We start from the raw sequence: 16867 nt of genomic DNA, 5'->3' as shown, positions 1-16867 counted from the left end.
CCATCAAAAATTAGATAATGATATTAACTGAATGCTCTTGACCCGTATTATATGTTCATCGGATACTTCTGCTTAAAATCTGGGTAATCCCGGCCTCGGGCCATTCAGGAATACTGCTTTGTTGGCAGAATCTGATTAAAAATGCTCATTTAAGTCAGACGCACTTAAGGCTTTACCTTTTTTAAATTAAAACCACACTGCAAAAAATTATTTTCAAGAAAAAAATTCTTAATATTTCTGTGTTGTTTTCAGTAAAAATATCTAAAATTGCTTAAATTAAGATGCTTTTTCTTGATGAGCAAAACGACCCAAGAAAATAAGTCTAGTTTTTAGACCAAAAATATCAAATTTAAGTGAATTTGTGCATAAAACAAGCAAAAAAAATCTGCAAATGGGGTAAGCAAAAAATCTTGAACATTTTTCTAAAACACTAAATTCAAGAAAAAAATGTTTACCCCATTGGCAGATTTTTTTTGATTATTTTATGCACAAAATCACTTAAATTTGATATTTTTGGTCTAAAAACTAGACTTATTTTCTTGGGTCATTTGGCTCATCAAAAAAATACATCTTGATTTAAGCATTTTTAGATATTTGTACTGAAATGCAGTGTATTGTAAGATGCATTGCCACAAATCACCCTAGTTCAGGTCTGCATGTTAACTTCTTATACATTGAGACAGAGACAGATCTATTTTAAAGCAGTCACATTTATTGATCTCTTCTATGCACATTTACTAAACAGCCAGTCGAGTTGGCAAACAGTTTTAGAGACATTTTACAAAGGGACCACAAAGTTTACTAAAAAATAAATACAAGACTCAAAAGTGTTGCACAGATCAAAAATATACAAAGGCTTATAATTAATGTAAACTTTGAAAACATTGTACATAAGAAACACCCTGGAAACAATTTAAAAAGGCATTATATTTACAAATATACAAAAAAGTTATTTTTCATTTTAGTTGCTTGAAGACTTCAGTCTAGTACCAGAAGTGACATCACTGCTTTTCAACACGCTGGTCAAACTGTGAAATCTGTGAAACCTTACAAAGACCCAAATCTTTGTATGTTACAATGAATCATGCATGCATCGTTTTGAAGAATATTTTGTTCGGTTTTTGTTTTGAATATAATCTGTATTCCTGTTTAATATCTTTAGGTACAGCAAAAGACAATGTAATAACCTTCACAAACATACTACATCAGTGCAAATTTTAAGGTTAGACTTTACAACGTTTAACAATTGTTTCGTTGGAAATTATGAACAGTCTTTTAGATCTGCAACTTAAATTAAGATAATAGTTTGATTTGCAATTATATCATCTGTATAACAGCAGAAGTTAAACGGGTATCTGTTAGCTGAGGACAGTTAATAACCTTGGTCCTGTAAATGGTCCGATTCTTACTAAATAACGCTAGAAAAACACCAGAAAGATTCAATGGGCTGTAGGAGAGAGATGCCAAATACACCACTGGACACGATGAACCATTGGGTTTAAAAGGATCATTAACATTGTAGCTTAAATTTTTATACTGTAGTGTATTTAGTTTTTGTGTGTCAGTGTTTCCTAATAAAGCTTAACCTCTGGAAGAAAAACGATACAAACAATCCATAAATAAATCTCCAATCATTACAAATTTATCAAAGCCCAATATTTCATAAAATTCAGCAAAGATAAATATATAACCTCTCGTTTTTAGTACCAAAATAACAAATGAGGTGCTTCAGAGCTCTATGTGAAAGATAACCAAAACAGTAGTGTTCATAAATAATTTATCAGTCCTTTGCAATCTTTTTTTTCAACAATTTCCTTTCCTTTTCATATCCCCAGACACAGATTTGAAGTTGGTAAAGACAAAAATCCAGCAAAGACAAAACATCTGCAAACCTATGAGCTGTAATCTTTCTTTGGATATATTTGTTGTCTGTGCTTTTAAACAACTACAGCATAGAAAAAACCTCAGCGTCGGTTCTCCATCGCATGTCAAAGCTGAAACCCTACGTGTTTTCCTTCTGTGAACGTTCCTCATCGCCATCTAAACATCGCTAATTCAAACCCAAAATCTGGTTTCCTGACCCAAAGCACTTTCACTTCACAATTTAAAAAACTTCAACTTAACCTTCTACATTTCTTACAATATGATCGTCCTGTAGTTTGTTTTACTACAACATAAATGTCTTTGAACAAAAATTTGTTACCTCATGATAAACTGCTTGGTATAATGATGAATTAATTGGATGATACGCTACCAAACATCTTTCAATATCAACTCCTCTTTGACGTTTTATTGCATGCAGATAATTCAGATATTGGCTGTTAAAGTGAAATCTATAAAAGCTACAACCACTGCAGTATAGGCATAATTTCATAGTTTGGTTGTCAAACCTTAGCACAGTATTAGTCTGTTGTGTCTCAGTGAAAAAACGAATCGTAAACGAATGAAAAATAATTAAAGTAATGTACAGTATTCACAGAATACGACTGATCATCATGTTGTAGCTGTTGTTGATATACCTCAACATTGATATATAAAAACAATGTTCTCTGTGCTGTTTGCTTAAATTCACATAAAAAATTCATGTGATTATTAATTGCAGCATATAGTTTTTGAATTAGATTTAGATTTACAAAAGCCAATAAAAAGGGACAAAATTGCATCCGCGGTTGCCAGATAGCAGTCCAATAATTCCTATGTAAGGTCATTAAAAATAGATCTTATTTTTTGTTGAAATTCATAAACTAACTTGTCATTTTGTTTTCTGCAAAATCTTATTTTGGGATATTTTGTCGGTACCAAAAGAAGTGCAAAATAGTGGTTGCTCATCGGATAACCAGCTACATTTCTTGCCCAATAAGACTCAGTAATGGCACGAGAGTAATTCTGATAGTTACTCAAAAATACTCTGCCTGTTTATGCTACAGCTAACTATAAAAAAGGCCACGCTTTGATTGTCCCAAGTTGTCCGCTGTTATCAACAGATACAGGAAGTGTTTTCCCTTCCTATTAACAAGGTCTGGACCCATTTCACAGTTAGCCCCAATACAGTACTGTTTACGATGCTAAATGTTAGTGACGTAAATACTTACAAAGTGATCAGTTTTATCTGTTTGTTTCTCCACCCTCATTCCTAAATGAAATGTCACCTGGTACACAAACAAAGCATTCACGTAAAATAAATATGTTCATTGAAGTCATCAGAACACCACCACTAAAAATGAACATCAAAATGTTTTGTTCCTCTGGTTAAAACAAGGGTAGAGACACTACATAGTTTGTTTCTGGTCTAAAAACAGATACTCAAAAATATTGAGTATGCCAAGTGCCCAGCATTATATTTAAAATTGACGTCCAAGATCGTAACTTTCGTGGTTATCACGAGGAACGATCATCGTGTGGACTTCCGTCTGAGTTTTCTGTTTCCCCTTCCGATATGGCCTGCATCGGAGTCGTGTACAGCCGACTTCGTGTACTGTAGCGGCTACTGTTTGCAGCGGGTGGCATCCTTGAACGACCTTGTCTAGTTGATGCAGATGTGGGAAAAGCTTTAGTGGAAAAGCCCTCAGCATAAGTTCTTGGAAAAGGGCTTGATATTTGCTCAGGTGAATACTCAGGAGAGAGTGGTTCTTCCAAATATCTTAAAATCTCCGTCTGGAAATCTCCGGGGCTTTTGGGTGCAACAGGACTTTTTAGGATCTCTGTAGCGGACATGCGATAACTGGAGTCGGAGCGACTTCCCTTTTTCAACAGCAGCAATTTGAACTCTTCATTAGAGGTACTGGACTTTTTGGCACTCCTGAAAATTTGACCCGGGGGTCTTGAGGACCCAGTTTGAGTGGCTGGACTTGAGGGTGTATTTGGGGTGCTTGGTGAGGTAATAGGACTTGCGATGGTACCGTTCCCCAAACGGCTCCGTGTTGTCATATCTCCGGAATCTTTCCTCCCCAGCATTTTTCTTTTTGACCTAAAATGGGAACATAAAGCAACTTTTTAAGTTTTAAACAACTGGGAGATGTCTTGGACCCATGTAAATGCATCAAGTCAAACTTCAACACACCTGTGAATCATGGCAAAGAGATCCTCTGTTGTCCGATTTTTACTTGGTGACAGGAAAACACTATCATCTTCAGTTTTTGAATCGTCTGTCAGAGGGGACATTGTTGGATCACTTGGTGTGGATTCTGAAACAAAATTTCACAAAATGTCTCCAAAACTTAAAATAATCAAGAAAATATTAATTTCACATACGATCCAATTCAAATAAAATAACAAACCTTTGCTAAAGTAGCCCTCTGTGTCTGGTGTTGACCCTTCCTCTACATGTTCCAGTGAGGCACTTCTGGTTGGAACACCTGATATTTCATATTCATCTTTGATGGTAACAGCACCACTGATTGGCAATGTTTCAGATTTTAGATTGGCAATATCAGGCACTTGGTCAAGACTGCATAACCCCTTTGCTACATCATTCTGACCAGGTGATTTTTCTGCTTTGGTCAGATACGAGAGGTCTTCATTGTTTGGCTCAAATCTCGATGGCTGGTTTTGTCCAGTTTCTAGATTGCTTGACACGCACACCTCATCTGCAGCGTTACCTTCCTGACTTTCAGAATTCTTTGATTCAATGGAAGTGACCTCATCCACGTTCAATTGCTCAGACCTTGCCTTCAAAAAAAATGAATGGCCTAATCTGTCATATCGATTTCGTGCACCAAAATGGCTTGCTACATTCTTAGCAGCTAGTCCATCTTTTGGGGTAAACAGTGATTCACAATTGTCCTGAGAGGGGGGTTCTGTAAGAAGGGGTCTGTACGGTGGTGGTTTCCTAGTTTCTTGGGATTTGTTGTGAGTTGGTGGAGTGATGATAGTCACAGTGGGACACTTAGGCCTGGTGGAAGTATCAGTGGAAGGGTGATTATGGGTCCCATTACCAGATTTGCCAACTGAACGTAGCTGCACTGAACGAAGTATCATGGGAGTGATGGCCAAAGGACTAGTAGTTGCTGGCTCATCATTTGCAGCAGAAGATGCCTGGTTCTCTTCCGTAGCTTTAGCTGCCATCTTGTGTTTGCTTTGATAGAGGATGTGCACCTGTTTTTTGTGAACTGAAGGCTTATTGACATTAGAAAGGGCACTTAGGTCAAGATGGGTGGGAGGTATGATAGGTAGTTCAAGGTCCCTTTTGGATGAATACTGCTGTAAAGAAGCAAGTGAGGACTTCCTCTCTGGAACTTTGGGTTTCCTCTTGCCACCGGTGGGGGACATTGGGTGAGTGTTGGGGAAGAAAGCCGATGGAAGAGAAGATGTTGGTGTCTCAGACTGGCTTGAGTATCCACTGGAAGGTGATGCTAGACCGACAAGCTTTTCCGGCGATGGCAATCTAAATTCATTTTCCACTGATGGTAGTGAAGGAGTGGTGGCCCTGGATCCTGACTGGGAAGTCTGGGATTCGGAGCTCTCATGTGACTTAATGCATTCGATGACAGTGGTACCCGTAGCAGTGCTGGAATTTGACAACGACCTGTAAGGGTCGCTGGATTTCAAGTCATTAAGAAGCCAGAGGTCTGCATAGTCTGACTGTACAGCACCCTCATCTTTGAATGAATGTGTTTCTGTAGAACCAAACAAAACAACATCTGGAACCTCTCTAGAACTCTCAACACCCCAAGCCCCTGGCGGCTCCTCAATCTCCAACTGTCCCGAGGAGCCATTTAACCCCACATTCCGCATTCCCTCCACAGAAGACGTTGATTTATTCGGACTACCATTGATCTTTGGTTCATTCTTGTCAGTAGAATGGCCATCATGGCTGCTTATTTTCCTTAAGGATGAGCTGCGTTTTGGTGGGGATGGCTTCACCTTTGGTTTCCTTAGAGAGAGACTATGTCTCCCAAGTGTGTTCGTTTGATGTCCATATTCGGTTTGTTGCTGGTCTACAGATGCATAGTTGTATGTGAAGCTTTTGCTACCTTTAAGACCACAGTCAAAGTGCATGGAGGTATAGTAGCCCTCAGCATCTATGGAGTAGTGTGAGGTGGTGTCCGCCTTTTCAGAAGGTGGCCTGTCTGGTAAACTTTCAATAGTCGCTATGCTAGTAAAACTGGGACATTCTAGGCTGCTCTCATGCCTTAAAAGTTCAGGACTCAAGTCTGGGTGGCAATGCGTGTTGTGTCTGTAGTGTGGGAAAGTCCATTCACCCTCACTGGCAGTACTAACTCCAGCATCATCAAGCATGTCAGTTGCAGTGGAGGTGAATGAACCCGTCCTATGGCAACGGAGGCCTTGCGATCTCTCACCAGGGTACGGGTCAATGATAAAGCCAGTGGATTCATCAATAGCGTTGGTAGCAACATTCAATGATAGCTCCGAATCACCGTGTGATGATCCGGTGAGTGGTGGAGATGCTGCAGGTGGAATGGTTTCAGATGTTTGGGAGGGACACGTTGAGCTACTACCACTCCAATTGCCGCTTGATGACTGATGATCGTCCTTGTGGTCCATCTGACTTGTCAGCACACCAGCATTGGAAACAGAGTGAACGGGGCTACTAAACGTGTCAGAACTCGAAGAAATCTCACAACTACCCAATTCAGCTTTTCGAGGAAGCCTAGAACAACCCCTTTCCATCCAGTCATGCCCTGCACTTCCGATGTGCTGTTTATCTTCTGGAACTGCCTGATCGTCAATGCTTTCTTCATCATCTTTCATATGTTCCCCTGAGACGCGTAGGAAGTCCTCAGCCTCAAAAGGGGAGAGTTCTTCCTCTTCCTCATCATCATCCTCATTGCTGTCATCATGATCTTCGTCCACTATTCGCCCTCCCTCTCGTGGCAAGCTTCGGGAGCGCAGACGAGTGGCCAAAGAGGTGTTGAACATTTCGTCCGAGGTGTCAGGTAGTGAGGATATGTTCCCTGTGGAATGGGAATGTGACACTGTCATACCCTGCCCTCTTTGTGCTCTGATTCGTCTGCGTGAAGGTGCAGCTCCAGCTATTAGGAATTCTTCAGTCTGGCAGCCAGAGTCCTTGGTGTTTTGATGCGAAAGGTCCTCCTGGCAAAGGTCAGGGTTGGTGTGAACTATTACTGTACGTTCTCTGGCCACTGGAGACTCATCAGAGTCTAAAAACAATGAAACCCAGAAATACACAATTCAACATATTTATAAATACGAAAATACAGATTAAAGGATTACTCCAATTTCATAGAAAAGAAAATCACGATAATTTACTCACTACCATCTCATCCAAAATGTTGATGTCTTTCTTTGTTCAGTCGAGAAGAAATTAGGTTTTTTGAGGATTTTTCTCAATTTAATAGACTTTATTGGACCTCAACAGTTTACAGTATTAATGCAGTTTAAAATTGTCAACGTAGCTTCAAACGAGGCATAAGGGTCTTATCTAGCGAAACTATTGTCATTTTCACCAAAAACTTTTAAAGCACAACTTCTCATCTTGCATTAGCCGTGTGACGTACCAGCGCGACATTACGCATTTGCAAGAGCACGTCGAAAGGTCATGCATGACATACTGTATGCAAAACTACCGCCCCAGTGTTTACAAGTGTGGAGAAAATGACCGTTCTGACGTTGTTGTATGTGGAATGATACTAATTAATGTCTTTGTGTCAGTTTATTGTTTAAAATTGTCCGCAAATATATGTTTCACGTATGTACGCAAATGCGTATGGTCGCCGTTACAAAGCTAGTGCAAAACGAGAAGTTGTGGTTTAAAAGTGCTTATTTTGTATTTTTCTTGGCGAAAATGACAATCATTTCGCTAGATAAGACCCTTATGCCTCGTTTGGGATCACTTAGAGTCCTTTGAAGCGGAGTTGAAATTGTAAAATGTTGGGGTCCAATGAAGTCTTATAAAAGGAAAAAAATCCTTTTTGACCAAAACATTTCTTCTTGACTAAACAAATAAAGACTTTAAATTATCTGGATTTTATTTTGATGAAAGTGGAGTAATCAAAATATAGTTTAGTATAAAAGAGAATAAAAGATAAAATGTTGAAATGAATACTATATCACATTGCATAGGACAGACAACATCAAATCAAAGTATTATAAAAAATATTCTAGATAAGATATTAAATATCCAAAAAAAAGAATACAAATACTGTATATTATTAAAGCTGCACTCCGTAACTTTTGTCTCAATAGCGCCATCTCTGTTTGAAATATAAAATTGCAGGTTACATATCTTTACATGGGTTGTAGATGAGGTCAAACATTTCCCTCAAAATTATGACAGCTCAAATTGTAAAACGTTATTATAAATCAAAGTAAGATAAGGTGATGGTTTTAAACACTTACGGATTGCAGCTTTAACATGAAGCCTTATATAACATTTGTATAACATTTTGTACATTAGATACTTCACATGAATTACTAAAAAATATATAAAACTATTCTATACTATTCTATTTGAAATAATTGGAGCTTCACACACCCAAATCCTGCTGCACTCGTCTGGGAATGCCAGTGATGGTTTTCCGTCTTCTTAACTTCCTCCGTCTTTGAAGAATTGACTGCGAGTGGACCAGCGAGCAGCGTACACTGGCATCTCTGTCGAACCCGATCCCTGCAAAGAGATCAGACATGTGAGAGTCTACTAGATGCCAAACACTTTTTTCTGCTTAACCTCCTCCCTCTGTTTCTCACACACATGACCAAATGAGTCATTTCATCCTAAATACAATATTTTTATTCATATAATCATTGCAATTCTACTCATTTTTATTAATTAAATACATACAAATACATTAAGTATTAAATCTTATGTAAAATAATATATTAAGCAAAATAATTCCCTTCACATATGACATTAACACTAACCATCTTTCTTTTTATGTATGCATTATTGAATCATATAAAAAGGATGGATTTCAAACATTTTAACCACACAAAAATACATTAAATATACAAACATACAATACGCAATGTCATGCAAAGTGAAAGGAACCAGACGGCAGAAAAGAAACACATGGGGTTGAAAATGGGAGCATTATTTTAATCTACTCTCCCTGCTCCATACACTTCAGTCTATTCTGTACTCCTGCTCGTGTTGTTGTTTGTCCAGCGTTATGCATCATGACTCTCATGTGATCGTAAGGCTTTAAACACCAATTACTGAACTGTGCACTTTCCAGATCTGATTCAGGATCAGTCAGTAGCTATATGCATCTCTTTGTAATTCTAATGCAACTTATTAGCATGCATAAAACGCTCTCTTGACTCTTTGCATTTCCTGGCATAAAGCAAGTAACCAAGACGACTAAGAACTTTGTGTTTCAGATTTCATGACTTGCAGAGTTTAACTTCTTACACCCTGAAGCTATTTTGGGGATTTTTGCCTGGATTTGGCCTACCCAAATTCAAAAGCATCCCATACCCACATGCAGAGGATTACATACAAAAGTTTGGTATCATTTTACAGGTAACCCTTTGAAATTACATAAAACACTGTTAAAAGTGCTCAACATGGTTGTATGTGATATCAGTCCTCTAATAAACACAAAAATAAATAGGCGCTTTTTGATGTTTTTTTCTAAAGTTTTTATTTGAAAGTATATAACTCTGGCCCGGGGTATCTCAGGTCCCTGCAGACAGTTTTGTTTGATTCCAGCAATTGTCAGCTTACAGAGGAAAAAGGAATTTTTTCTCTATCATAATCTATGCAAAAGTTATTTTACTCCAACTGAAGGGAGGAATAATACCCTTTTTGTATACAATTTCTGCCTAAAAACATTTGAAGTGTCCCCATAACCACATACAGTGGAATAAATGCAATTTCTTTATATCATTTTAAAGAAAACCCTTTGAAGTTACATAAAAAGCTGCTGTTTGTGACAAATATTGTTATTTATGTTGTTTTTCATATGATGAAACACCAAATTTTCTTTTTTATGTTGAAAATACTGTCTATGATAGTGTATAACTCTGGTTCTGGGTGCTCTAGCAGACTGCAGACAGTTCTGGTTGTTACCAGCAGCAGACAGCAAACAACCAAAAAAAGAATGAACTCTTTAGCATGTCGCATTCAAAAGTTATTCTTATTTTACTAAAGGGTGTGAAAATACATTTTTCATATAAATATGAATTTTTTGTTTTGCACATATAATAAATAGCAAGGGATTATATATGCACACAACCAAAGAAAATGCTGTGAATGGACTCATTGTTTAGAGTAGGACCTAAAATAAAAGATGGTGTATCATTTGTGGCTATATGTGCTATCTGAGGCAGTCCACACTCAAGTTTCCCATATGTTTACAAAAGACCATTTTTTACCTTATTATTCATTCGATGATTGTTGGATATGTGTTGATATTAGAACAAAAATAACACTGTAGCCTTATTCCTGAGAGTGAGAGCTTTCATTTGATATAAGACTTGCCCATGTTTGTCATTTTTGAAAAATATGAAATATGTAAATATTAAATGATATAATAAAATATTGGGGGGGTGATAGTGTAAATTAAGTGTAAATAACTTTCTTACAGTAAAAGATATGTCAAAGTGATGCATATCTGCAGAAAGTAGAGACTCTAAGCTTTCAAACAGTATCTCATATGTGTTACTGGGGTCCATGACGGAGCATCAAAGATTAAAAGAATATTTTATATTAAGTCAAAATACGAAATTCTGGACCCGGGACAGGGTCCTCAGGGTTGAAGAGGTTAACCTACTTTTCTGCACATCTGATTGTACAACAGAGAAAAGTACAATTTTATTTTAGGGAATTTACACTTTTATCGAGTAGCTACTATTGAAACTGATTACTTGCTCAATTACATTTCTAAAACGTTTTTAAAAAAAGTTGTGATTATTATGATTACAATTTATTTCAAATTTGGCACTTTTGTATGTTGATTAAAAAAAGCTAACATCACACTATTATGCACATTTTTGCACTATAATGACTACTCAATAGCTACTAATAGATCAAAGTTTTCCTTTAGTAGTAACCAGACTACAACCGAACACGATTATAGTAAAGCAATCCCATAAGAGTAGCTACTATTGAAACTGAATACTTGCCCAATTACATTTCTAAAACGTTTTACTCTTAAAAAATGTAGTTTTGACCTTTAAAGCAGTGTATTTAGCTGGTCATCATGATGTAAATCTATTCTCCTTTTAAATAATACTTTTTTTCTCCGTCTTAAAGGTGCAGTGTGTAATTTTTAGCAGCATCTAGTGGTGAGGTTGTGAATTGCAACCAACGGCTCAGTCCACTGCTCACCCCTCGTTTTTGAAACGCATAGAAGAGCTATGGTAGACGCCACCGGAAAAATCGTTGGAGACAACGTAGTAAAAAAAGTTTGTCCGTTAAGGGCTTCTGTAGAAACATGACGGCACAAAATGGCGACTTCCACATAAAAACGTCTCATTCTAAGGTAATCAAAACATAATGGTTCATTATGAAAGGTCTTTATACACCCCTGATGATATGTTTTGTATATTATTTTGCATTTATGTCAAGAGATCCTGCTAAAAATGACACACTGCACCTTTAACTGAACTAATTTAAATTATTTTCTTATGAAAACTTTGTCTCATGTAACATTTTGTGTCAGTACTTGTACACAAGTACAATTTAAGTAGTACTTTTTTGTAAAACCCCTGTAAAAGTTTACAATAATTTGATTCACCCTTAACTCTTTCCCCGCCAGCATTTTATTTTTTAAGTTGGCAGCCAGCGCCAACATTTTTTTTTATGAATTTTACAAAAGTTTAATACCTTCCAAAAAATGTCATTCTTTAAATATATAAACACCTCATATAACAAATAAAAGAACAGACTCTCTGCTTTCCAAAAAAAAAACGTTATCTTTTTTATCCTCTCAAATATGGGGTTGTTTTTTAAAAAAATACAAAATTTTGAGCAAAAAAATAAGTATTTTTTGTGAAGGACTTCTGTTAGAGATCAGATTCAGAACAAAGATCAAAACATACACAGAGTTTTTACTGTTTTTGAATCAGTGGATGCTTCAGTGGTTTATAAGTAAGGGATAATGTAGAGGCAGCCGGTAGTTATTGGGAAATAAGCCCCAACAGTGTGATCAGGAGCCGACGCGAAGCGGAGGGTCTTGTATCACACTGAAGGGGCTTATTTCCCAATAACTACCGGCTGCCTCTACATTATCCCGCTTATTACACGGCTACTTGCCACATAAGAAAAAAAACTGGACATGAATATGAATTTGAAACATTTTATTAGCATATTTGTTTTAAATTAACATTTTTATCCTTCCGCGAAACTTTGCACAGATGCATAAAATGATCGTAATACCTTAAGATCCTCTGCTTCATACTTGTCTGTCTCCATTTTTTTCTCTTTTAGCCAGTCTTTGAGAAGTTTTAATGCCCATTCTGTTTTTTTGTATGTGTTGGCTTCGTAGCTGTCATGCTCTATTTTGTCAAGTTCAGTCTCAGTAAGCTCTCTGTGTCTTGTCGTGGTTGTTGAGTGTTTGTCACAAGATGGCGCCAAACAGTAATCTTTATTGATCTTTATTGGCGCGGAGCGATTTTACTCGTGCAAGTAGTCCGGCTATGCGTTATTATTTTGGAGCGGTTATTATTTGAAAAGAACGAACCTGCAAATGTCTCAACTGACCAATCAGAATCAAGCATTCCAGAGAGCCGTGTAATAAGTTGTGTTAGAGTGCTACCTAGTGGACAATAGCAGAACTATGGATTGCCGTAAAAACATGTCATTGGCAGGAAAAGAGTTAATAATAAAAAAGCTGGATTTTTTGCCATTTAGCTTTGATTTATGTTACCATTAGGAATATAAATCAACAATAAAGTGCTTTATGCTGAATAAAAATCTCTCTCTATCTCTCTGCACACTTTTTTAAATGGTGGTGGGTTGGGAAATGAGGTGGCATTGATACTAAACAGGGAAACTCAACGACATAAAAGATCTCTCACTTAGGAAAGCTGATATCGCTGAGGGAGAAGTAGCGACGTCACCCTCCTCTGAAAACAATACATGCAAAATTCAGCGTTCTGACAAAGAAATCTTTCTGTTCATTTATGCCAGAGGAGAACTTTGGTCATGAGACTTTTTACACTGCAAAATTACAAAACCTGTTTCTGAGCTATAGACTATGTTGTGAAACTGTATGTATGTTCTGTTTTACTGAATTCACATTTAATTCACATATATTTGTTTGGCGCTTTTTCAAATCGTCTCTAACCCAGCCTGATCTTACAAGATTTCGTAAGTATTTTACAAGTTGACTAATTCGTATAAAGTGAATCATAGAAAACATACGATTATCATAAAAAAACAATAATGAAACCGCACCCCTAACGTCAGGGGAAAAAGCAAATCGTACAAAACTGTACGAATCTGGTCGTACCGTACGAATGAGTACGAATTAGCCACTTGTAAGAACGTACAAATTGTCATGCAGATAGCGTAGTCGAAGCAGCTTTCCAAAAAAATGTGCGTTTTTATATTAGAAATCCAGAAATAATAAGCATTTTACATTTACAACTACAAATTATTATGATTACAATTTATGTCAAATTTGGCACTTTTGTATGTTGGATCAAAGGTTACACCACACTATTATGCACATTTGCGCACTATAATGACTACTCAATAGCTACTAACAGACCAAAGTTTTCCGGACACGATTATAGTAAAGCAATCCATAAGAAACTCAATAAACTAATTGTTCTTAATGCAACCTTACTATAAAAACGTATGTGTTGCAATGAAATTAAAGTGTCAGTCTCAGTATTTCCTCAGCATGCATTATCATTACAAACAGTAGGGGGCGCCACACACTTACCTGTGACGTTAATGGGGACGATGCACGAGGTGATGATTTGAGAGTCTGTTTTCATTTTCTCTTCTGGGGTGGGCAGTGGTAAGACTCCAGGCCAGTTTGTCTGTTTGTCCAGCACCGAGGGAACGTTTGGGATCGGACACTTTGGCCAGTGGCTGAAATCTGCCGCCTCTGAATCTGAATCAACCTTGAGAAATATTAGAGGACATTTCTGTGATGTTACTGAGGTTGGTACACATATGTGTTTGACAAATAAATGCTGCTATCATCTAAAATAGATGCTTTATAGCCAAGTGCATTAAGCTACAGTGCATCTGTGAATTACTATTTGCTTGCTTAAAGACAGATAAGGGGATTCATTCTGAAAAAAATGTATAGGACAAAAATCTGTATGAGTGCTCAATGAGTTATCGATTAGTTAGTAAAGTGCTATGTGCATTTTACTTGCAAACATATTTGCTAATTTTGTACATTTAAGGAGTACACAAGCATACGGACTTAAAACTTACATTAAATTTCAACAGTAAACCAATTTAGATTAAATGTCTTTTGTCTGCAACAATTAATAATATCTAAACTGTCAAACAGTTTGCTGGCAGGTATAATCTAAATGAAGTATAAACATTGGCTATACATTACATTTGAGCTTACTATTTTTTAAAATGTTTGTTTTGAAACTTTTGTTAAGCGATGAGTTGCTACAACTTTGGAAATAATGCACAGTATCAATTTGTGGCAGCGCAGCACAATAATTTTAAATTAATGTAGTATTTTAATTTTAATAATTTATAATTTTGTGCTTTATAGGGGGTCCAGGACCACCCCAGGCCCCCCTCAAATCGAACACTGCTTAATCTGATGAGTTAAACATGAAATGACTTGCAAAGCCAGCTTCATTAAACTTAAAAATATAAAGCAGCAAAAAATAGTTTAAAGTGCATTTGAATAAAATGGTGACAGTTTACAAGCACATGCATTGAGAAGCATTAAAGCATGCAGAGAAAATGAATACAAAAAAGTGTTAGCATGAAACATACAACACATACAAGCATACAACACAACAATACACTACACTGCATAGAGATTTCAATCAGCAAGGTTGAATACCCAAAACACCCTTACATATCCACTTCATCTCTTATCCATTATAAATCAGCTGAAGATCTCAGCAACGTGAATGTGTTAAAGCTACAAACTTACCTTGTGGTGTTTGCAGAGGGTTAAACTAAAGAGAGTTTAGTCAGCCAACCACACACACATGAACATACAACGAGTTAATGCTGTGATATATTGTGTCCCTTTCCCAGCCGTCCAATGAGAAACTCACAAAAAACATCGGTCAAAGAAAAGTGTTACCAGGGAAACCTCTCCCAAAATGAGAGAAGGTTTTAATGAGAGCAAAAGGAGACGAACAGAATCAAAGAAAGCTTCAGCCGGTTTGTTTTTCAGCAAAGAAAAAATGAGAATGTGTGAAGTGGAGTTTTAGAAAACACATGATCGGAGAGGAAGAGTATGGAGAGGAAAACAGACGAATGTAATGGTTTGATTTATTTGTCTGGCTTGTGTCCAATAGCTATTATGAGTGAGAGAGAGAGAGAGAAAGAGAAAGAAAGAGAGTAGGTGAACAAAAGAATTCCATTCATAAAGTTTAAGACCAGAAAGTGGAAAAGAGAGAGATCACAAACTAGGAAACCTAAGCAAAGATTATTAGAGGACGAAATCAGTGTCTTAAATGAAGTTATAAAAAAACTATAGTCATAAGGGTCAATTTTTTAAAGATTTTTTTTTTAGATATTTTACATTTATAAATTATGCAGATAATGCAGAGTATTTTAATAATTAAAAAAGCTTTACATTGATGTATTTTTATAGGACAATATTTGGCTGAGGTAAAACTATTTGAAAATCTGGAATCTGAGGGTGCAAAAAATCTAAATATTGAGAAAATTGGCTTTAACTCATTCCCCGCCATTGACGAGTTATCTCGTCAATTAAGACAAAACATTTGCATGAAAAAAAATATGTTCCTGGTGAGTTTTTATGGTAATCTGTAATACTGTGATTCTATATTATTATTTTTGAAGAAAAATACCCATATTTAACAGTTTATAAACAGATAAAAAATAAAGAAAGGATGAAATTTTTTTCCTGTTTTATTTGTTTGTTTGTTTGAAAGCAGAGTGTCTGTTCTTTCATTTGATATATTTGTATGTTTGTATATTTTTAAAAGAAAATTTTCCAGGAAGACATTTTGTGAAAATCACAAAAACATGCTGGTGGGCAAAAAAGGCCTTTTTTTTAAAGCGGGTGGGGAATGAGTTAAAGTTGTCCAAATGAAGTTAGCAACACATATTACTAATGATAAATACATTTTAATATACTTACAGTAGGTACAAAATATCTTCATTAAACATGATCTTCACTTAATATCCTAATGATTTTTGGCACTAATTTTGATGTATTGTTGGCTATTGCTAGAAATATACCTGTATGACTTATGACTGGTTTTGTAGTGCAGGGCAAATATTTTCATCATTGAGAATAATTTACTGAATTTTATGCATCACATGGACTTCTTGAGAAAAATCTTCATCCCAAGTAAACCTTAGGTTAAGGCTATTTTGACTTTTTATTCACCCTATAAATCTATAATTCAGACTGCGGTTTGTGGGTAAACCACCGTGTCAGGAGATGGACAATCACATTTTACTGCCACAGACACACAAATACGTTTGACACCAGCTCTGCCCTGGAAACCCTGTGATTTGTAAACCTCAGATTTCCGTAAGCGTGTGCTTGCGTGTCACCCGCAGACATTCCAAACATACTGATATTCACATCCATTTAGCTCAGCCCACAGTCAGATTTAAGAGATCCTCTGCACTTCTCAGTGTTTGGACATTTAAGCCAAACTTAAAGTATTACTGTGCGTTATTGCACACTGTCAAAAAAAAAAAAAAAGCAGTCACTGGGGCGATGCCCTTTCAAAAAGCACATCTTTGTACCCAAATAGTTAGTACTGAATGTATTCATATCTGTACCTAAATGGTACACAG

General features: G+C 36.5%; 1 protein-coding gene across 6 annotated transcripts in view; it reads right to left on the bottom strand.

Moving 5' to 3' along the window:
- Nucleotides 1-694: 694 nt before the first annotated feature.
- The window catches only part of nhsa (Nance-Horan syndrome a (congenital cataracts and dental anomalies)), a 116592-nt gene continuing 100419 nt past the window's right edge, over nucleotides 695-16867 (bottom strand). For 4 of the 6 annotated variants that reach the window (XM_065269000.1, XM_065269003.1, XM_065269001.1 and 1 more), the window contains 6 exons: nucleotides 13815-13998; nucleotides 12943-12990; nucleotides 8456-8587; nucleotides 4278-7121; nucleotides 4061-4184; nucleotides 695-3967 (listed from right to left, as the gene is read on the bottom strand). In XM_065269000.1, coding sequence (XP_065125072.1) covers nucleotides 3379-3967; nucleotides 4061-4184; nucleotides 4278-7121; nucleotides 8456-8587; nucleotides 12943-12990; nucleotides 13815-13998 — 3921 coding nt within the window. In that variant the 3' untranslated portion in view covers nucleotides 695-3378. The remainder of the gene's footprint in view (nucleotides 3968-4060; nucleotides 4185-4277; nucleotides 7122-8455; nucleotides 8588-12942; nucleotides 12991-13814; nucleotides 13999-16867) is intronic. The other 2 variants (XM_065269002.1, XM_065269005.2) reach the window with 1 other exon arrangement.

This window comes from Paramisgurnus dabryanus, chromosome 21 (genome assembly GCF_030506205.2).
Source record: "Paramisgurnus dabryanus chromosome 21, PD_genome_1.1, whole genome shotgun sequence".
Classification (NCBI taxonomy): Eukaryota; Metazoa; Chordata; class Actinopteri; order Cypriniformes; family Cobitidae; genus Paramisgurnus; species Paramisgurnus dabryanus.
This window is presented reverse-complemented; position numbering and strand designations above follow the sequence as displayed.